The following is a 7928-nucleotide window of genomic DNA, read 5'->3' as shown; positions in this document are numbered from 1 at the left end:
CCCCTGCTGAAGGCAAAATAAGACATAACCTGCTATTAAAGACTATCCAGATCTTTCTGGGTTAAAACAGTCTCTTTGAGTTTAACACAGGGTGTTTGAATGTTATATTAACTGATTGTTTAGCTAAAACATATCTGTCAGTGTTAATTTTCTGTCATCAAATAGCATCCTTTTCTTCTCACTCTTCCCAGATGGCTCCTAGTACAAGAGACCCTTATGTGTCCACTGGCCCAAAGTCTACATGCTATCCTTTCGGCCTTCACTTTCTAGTGTAGTGTGACTGGTTTGGTTATATTCCTGGTGTTTAGGTACATGGTTCTGGGTGGTTCTTTTGAGTGTGAACCTAATATACCTTGCTTATTCCATGGCCTCTGCTACACCTTCTGTGAGATCCTTAACATCTGGACCTCATTGTCCTCTCATTCATTGTCATTTCCTTATCATTTCCTTAAAAACCTTATCTTAATGGCTATTTAGCTTACTGTGTTTCTCTTAACATACAGACTTCTCAAATACTTTGCATGAAGAAGGGTTAGATTTTAGAAATTTTAATGCTATTTAGTTTGTATATGAGTGAAAGTATACTGTGAGATGATAAAAATCTAATAAGTATGTGTTTTCAAATTCTTTTGATAGATAAACAATGTAACTTTTATTTATTTTAAAAAAATATTTAATTTATTTATTTAATTTATTTTTGGCTGTGTCAGGTCTTAGTTGCGATACGCAGGATCTGTGTTGCGACACACAGGATCTTTTTTGCAGCATGCGGCATCTTTTGTTGTGGCACACAGGCTCTTCAATGCGGCACGTGGGCTTCTCTCTGGTTGTGGTGCCTGGGCTGCAGAGTGCGTGGACTCTCTGGTTGCGGCACGCAGGCTTAGTTGCCCCGAGGCATGTGGGATCTTAGTTCCCCGACTGGGAATCAAACCTGAGTCCCATGCATTGGAAGGTGGATTCTTTACCACTGGGCCACCAGGGAAGTCCCCAACTTTTAAATTTATTTAAGTCTTATGGAAACATCTATAATTTTATTAGTTTCAACTTTACAAAATTACTGAAAATGTCCAAAATTAGAATTAGAGCTCCCTGCTGACCCTCCTATCCAGCAGCCATCCAGCAGCCAAGACCCAGCTCAAGTCTCACTCCCTTTCAATACTTTGCAGACTAACCCGTCCCCCTTGGACTGCTCCCTTTCCTAGGCTACCACGGCCAGATTTTCGTTCTTCACTGAGTGCAATTCGTCATTATTATCCTTGAATTCCTCACTGACTTGTCAAGTGTGTAATCATGACTTTTAAACTGGAGTGTAGGCTCCCTGAAGGCAGAAAACATGGTTCCTTCACCCCTGTTCCTCACTATGGTTTACGTTAGGTAGTCACATTGAATATATTTGTTGTTTTAAAAAATGACTTCCAAGTGGGGTACGCCCTAACCTTGGCCCTGACAACACAAAGCAGAGATAAAATATACATATATATATATATATATATATATATATATATATATATGTATGTATAATAGATTACATTTTGTCGTTTTTGGATCATGGGGTTCAATTTAGGATAAATTCTAAAAGATACATACATATATATGTATGTATTTCTAGGTCTGTCTGCTGAGAGGGTCTAGAAGTAATGACACTGCAGTAGCAACAAGTATATCCAGTGCCCAATATCAATTTCTAATACTGTTCTCCAATAAGAGGAAGTAGTTAGTGCTTCTTGGAGAAGTGGCTGAGTGTACTCTGGGCAAGGAAAATACAAGATGAGCCCGGGTGAGCATTTGGGGCATCATGTTGTGCTAGAAAGTAGGAAATGTTCATAATGTAAAAAGGAAAACAAGGAAGGAAGGAAGGAAAGAAGGAAAGAAATGAGGAAGGAAATACCCAATACGATAATGGAGTATGTCAAAGGACAAAGGAACTATTGTGGGTAACTATAGATGGACCACCAACCAAATTTGATTTGGATGTTGAGCCTGATGATGTACCATGGTAATGCATGGCATTAACAGGGGAAACAGGGTATACAGGAACTCTCTGTACCATATTTGCAACTTTTATGTAAATTTTACAGTATACTAAATAAGAAATTCGTTAAAAAATTTTATAATCCATTTGGCATCCAAAAATAGATATAAAATTTTCACTTTTTTTTCCCACACAGGCATTTCATGAGCACTAAGCCATAGATTACAAATTATTATCTGCTATTTTCCATTAATAAGGAAATGTTGCTACTCATTGATAGTAGAAAAATGTGTATATAATTAAATAGATGATATTTTGTGTTGATATAATCATATAAGGGATGATAGCTTTTTAAGGTTGAATTTTTAATTTGTCTGTTTTTCAGGAAATATCAGTAAATGGTATACCACCAAACTAACAAATTAAATAAAACAAGGAGTAAGTTTGTGGGTGGAAAATTAGTTAAGAGTTTTAGGATAACAACAGTCTCTTCATATTTTACTTCCCAAGTAATACTTACCTCATCTTTTATGGACATAAAGATGAATTAGGCTGTTGTGAAGCAATTTCAACTGAGGAGAAAACTCTCAAAGTAGACACCTGAATAATTATCATTAAAAGTGTGCAACGAGTATTGTTGTCTCAGGAAACTATGCTGTGAAATAAATGTTTCAGGCATTTACCCATAATAGATACTTAATACTTGCCATGGAATTGAATTTAAACTTAATAAAATTATGTTTTCTTTTGTTGCAATTAATGTTTAAATTTTTAAAATACATAGGAATTAATCCAAGAGAAATTAATGTTTTCTGTATTTTGTAATCAATATTAAAACATTGCATTTTAACCCATTTTTTGAGTTATTTAGTATATAACCTCATATCTTTGGGTTTTACTTTTTAGATTTGTGGACTTCAAGAAACACTGAAGCGTATGGAAATAGGGCATAGTTTCCATGCTCCTGAAATTAGAGGTAAGAGTGAAATATAATAAAACTAATTTATTATTGGTTGGTGATTTTTCAATCCTATCAGAACTCAAAATGCTGATAGGGTGACTTCTCAACCTTATATTTGAGGCAACTATTTTTAGGCATTGGAAAACATCACAAGTCACAGAAGGCAAATGATAGAAGGAAAATTTGTAAGTTGAGCTTCACCATCATCATGACTTTTTGTCTGGGAAAATTTCCAAACCAAACTCTATGGCAATGGAGGTCAAGAAGAGCATGGCAGTCCTGTTTGAACTGAAAAGGCAGACTATAGTTCATAAGTTGTTGAAGCATCTAGAATCTGTAGGAAAGGGCACCAGATAAGAGGGTGCTGCAATGAACAGTGGCCCAGTTTGTGAGAGAGTGTGCTATGAGTCCTTAAATGATGGCTGGGCTACACATGTAAGACTACCTGAGACTTGCCAGAGAGAAAAGACTCTTTAGGATTAAGAGGGGACCAGTGATCTATATTTCTGTTTTGTGCCAGTACCATACTGTTTTGATTACTGTAGCTTTGTAGTAAAGTCTGAAGTCAGGGAGCCTGATTCCTCCAGCTCCATTTTTCTTTCTCAAGATTCCTTTGGCTATTCTAGAGATTGTCATACTGAGTGAACTAAGTCAGACAGAGAAAGACAAATATCATATGATATCGCTTATATGTGGAATCTAAAAAAAGGGTTCAAATGAACTTATCTACAAAACACAAATAGAGTTACAGATGTAGAAAACAAAATTATGGTTACCAGGGGGTATGAGAGGGACGATAAATTGGGAGGTTGAGATTGACATATACACACTACTATATATAAAATAACTAATAAGGAATTACTGTGTGACAACAGGGAGCTCTACTCAGTATTCTGTAATGGCCTATATGGGAAAATAATCTAAAAAAGAGTGGATATATGTATATATATAACTGATTCACTTTGCTGTACACCTGAAATTAACACAACATTGTAAATCAACTATACTCCAATAAAAATTAAAACCAGTAAAAAACAGAAAAACAAAACAAAACAAAAAGAGGGGACCAGGGATTCTAGTTGTCAAGCAGTGATGCGATATATTGGCGTTCTGGCCAGGCCTGGATCAAAAGACCTCTTCAACACCTTGGTGACACCATATTAACATTAACCATACTGTACCCACCCTATAAAACCAAAAAGAAAGCTTACACAGGATTCCTAGGGGAAACAGAGTTTAGAGTTTGAATTTTGCCAAGTTAGAGAACCTTAGGGAATATTTAGGGCTTTCCATGGATCCACTTGAGCAGAGCATAAAATTAAGCCTGGAATTCAAGGTGATCATCAAAAAATTAAACTGCTTACTAGAACAGAAATCAGTACCTTTCAGAGGAAGATAATTGTCCAGAGTATTTAATAATCTACCTTCATACTGCTCAGTGTATAATTTTTCTAGTTATGTTATAGAAATTGGAAAATGTGATCCACAATCAAGACAAAAACAATAAATGGAAACCTATATTCAGATGGCCCAGGTGTTGGATTTAGCAGATAAAAATGCTAAAGCAACTATTTTTTAATATGATCAAGGACTTAAAGGAAAATATTACATTATAAATGAAGTGGTAGAGAATCTTGGCAGATAAATGGGAACTCAAAAAAAAGGAACTAGAAATCTCTTACTGAAAAATACAATAACTAAAATCAAAATTTTATATTTCACAATAGATTGGAGATGATGGAAGTGTCAGTGAATTTTAAGAGCCATCAATAAAAATCATCTATTCTAAAGAAGAGAGAGAAAAAAAACGAAGGAAAATTTGCCTGTTTAACATACAAGTAATGGGAGTCCCAAAGAAAAAAAATGAGAATGAGGCATAAAAATATTTAAACAAAAGTTGACCTAGAATTTTCCAAACTTGATGTGAAGCATATACTCACAGATCCAAAAAAAGCAGCTAACTAAAAACACAAAGAAATCATGCCTGGTTGCATCATACTCAAAATTTATGTGAGAAAATCTTGAAATCAGCAAGAGAGAAAAAACATGTTACCTATAGGGAAACAATAATGCAAATAAAGGCTTATTTCTCATCAGAAATATTGGAGGCTAGAAACAATGAAATGACATGTTTAAAATGTAGGAAAATTTAATTCAGAATTCTATATTCAATAAAAATATCTTTCAGAAATTAGAGTGAAATATAAACATTTCAATACAAATGAAGCTGAGAGATTTTGTTGCAAGCCATTCTAAAGTACAGGAAATGCTAAACTATTTTCTTTGGGCCAAAAGAAAAGTAAGCCAGAAGAAACTTAGATCTGCAGAATTGAATACTGTACAGAGGTTTAGAAATGTTAAATTCTGGTTAATGTAAACGTTAAGATTTCCTTTTCTTAATTTTCTTAAAAGGAAAGTGACTGATAAAAACTAAAATTATAGCCTTGTAAAATAATGCTCTATAAGGTATATAAGGTATGTAAAGGATAAGAAAATAATAATTTGGGAGGTAGTGCAAATGTTCTATATCGTGATTTGAAGATATAGGTGGTTGGTTATATGCCTACTTATCTTTGTCCAAACTTACCGAACCCTACACTTAAAATGTATGCATTTTATTTTATGCAAATTATACCTCAATAATGTTGACTTAGAAAAGAATGATGGGAAGCTCTAAAATATAGAGAGACTGCAAAATGGTGAATTTTTAATAAAAATAACATTCTGGTATTTCCAGATGACTGTTCATTGTGTTCTCTGACTGATTAAGGCTTAAAATAAATGTGTAGCATTCTCATATTCAAAAACTTTTTCTCAGCCTTGATTCGGTAGTTCCTTTCCTAATATTTTATATTAAAGAAATATCAGTTATGCTCAGTGATGCCTAGAGAGTCTATGCACAGGGATGTTTATTGCACTCATATTTATAGTAACAAAACTGTACAGTCTTAATCTTTAATCACAAGTGAATGTTTCAGTATAGTTGATCATACAATACTAGAAAGTCTTTAAAAATCATGCATAAAAAATGTTCATATTAAAATATTAATGTTAAGAAATAAAAACATGTAGTATAAGATCACATCTGTTAAATATATGAAACTCCAAAATGTTTACATAATTTTATTTGTGTAATGTGATTATTTCTTCATTTTTTCCTTACTGCATTTTTTTCAAAGAATATATATTTCTGTTTACATCAAAAATTATTTTTTTCATATATATATAACTTTTAAGAAGAATACAATCAGATATAAATATGATATGTGAAACTACCATAATTTCAGGAACTCTAACTCTCAAAATGAATAAAGATTGTGAAAAACAATAAATATAAGGCGGCATAAAGGTTGAACTGTGCAATGAATTGATGCTTGCATCAGTTAATCTCTAAATGTTACGTTCTACTTATAAGAGCTTATGATTTTATTTATTTATCCTTGACATCTCTATTAAAATAAAATAATGGTTTATAGATAACTCCTTTATGAAATTATCTCCTGGTATTTAATTTATAAATGAATATATTACGTGTTTTTCTAGACTGACATTTATAAGTTACTTTGAAGATCAAGTTTGTAATTACATTTTTATCTGTGATGTTTTGAAGTGACTTTTGATCAAAAGAAATAAATTCAAGCCCGACATGAAGAAATCAGGTTTTCTTTTCTTTTTTTTTAGTTTCATAGTCTCAATTACCTGAATAAAAGTTATTCCTTAAATTCCGTACTGAATAATTTTGTGCTCCTTATAAACATGCCTTCTAGTTTTAGATAAAGGACTTGCAGTTCCTTTTCCTAAGTTCCTTGTGGCATGCCAGCACTTGGCTGTGTGATCTCTGTTATTACTCAGATTGGCTGATCAACTAGAACCTTACTTAGTCAACTTTGAAAAGAACTTGGTTTATTGGTTAACTGGTGGTTCTTCGTAAATCCTGCTGTCCTTCACAACTATTTTAATATATTTAACTCTTTTCCTTTTCATTTTCTCATTTTGGCTTAATTTTTAAAATATTTTATCTGTCTGTCATTTGTCTACCTATTTTTCGTTCAGTTTGAACAGAAGTTGGTATGGCAGTAGAAATTCTTCAGATTAAATGTAATTCGCCCTGTAGTTAGGAAACAATGACTTGATTGTCATTTACTCTGAACTTTGGGAAAAAGACTAATTAATTGTTATTTAATCTGAATTTAAGGAATAAGATAAAACTTAGACTCACTTGGAGTAGTTATCAAAGAATTTTAAATGTACCATATTTTTTGACTATCAAAGTGATGCACTTATTACAGAAAAATTTTAAATGATAAAATGTTTAAAAAAATATCCATAATTGCTACCACCTAGAGAGAATATTAATATTTTAGTAGTCAAATTTCTTACCTGAAAAGGGTTTATAATTCTACATTTACTCTTGTCTGGTATGTAGAATAATGGAAAAATTCCTAGGAGAAACTATGAAATAGTGAATTATTATCAGCTAGATATTTGAAGTGATAGTTTTGTTACATTTTTCTGTGTTGTAATGGAAAGTAATATGTATCAAATATTTACAAGAAACTACACAGAAAGCACTTTAGTATTACATATTATGAGAGAAAACTTTTTTTGTGCAAATTATATAAGCTCAAAAAGTTTATCAGTGTGCTGGTTTTTATTATGTTTGTGTTAGCTGGTGTTTGATTTCATATGAGGTTGCAATTTGAATACAGTGATACCTATTTTCAAAGTAGGTTATAAAAATACATATAATTGTATTTTATGATATCTTGTAACTTATGATAGGAAACTGAATGCAGGAAGAACTTCTAGAAATTGGAAATATTTTATGAAGTGAAAAGCTGTGAAAGCTGACTTCAGCATCACAAACAGATGTCATATATAGTAGAGCAAAGGTTTTAGTTTAATTAATTGCTTTTTAAATTGGGTATTTTTTGTTGCTCAGAATTTCACTACAAGATGTCAATTTCTTATGACTATATGTAGTATATGGTCTAG

At 32.4% G+C, this 7928-nt stretch overlaps 1 protein-coding gene across 1 annotated transcript in view; it reads left to right on the top strand.

Annotated features, from left to right (window-relative positions):
• The window catches only part of SPAG16 (sperm associated antigen 16), a 906862-nt gene that overhangs the window by 55705 nt on the left and 843229 nt on the right, over positions 1-7928 (top strand). Inside the window, exon 8 of the mRNA XM_007456417.1 lies at positions 2879-2948. Within this exon, the coding sequence (XP_007456479.1) occupies positions 2879-2948 (70 nt within the window). The remainder of the gene's footprint in view (positions 1-2878; positions 2949-7928) is intronic.

The sequence above is a fragment of the Lipotes vexillifer genome, unplaced genomic scaffold (assembly GCF_000442215.2).
Source record: "Lipotes vexillifer unplaced genomic scaffold, Lipotes_vexillifer_v1.1 scaffold1179, whole genome shotgun sequence".
Lineage (NCBI taxonomy): Eukaryota > Metazoa > Chordata > Mammalia > Artiodactyla > Lipotidae > Lipotes > Lipotes vexillifer.
This window is presented reverse-complemented; position numbering and strand designations above follow the sequence as displayed.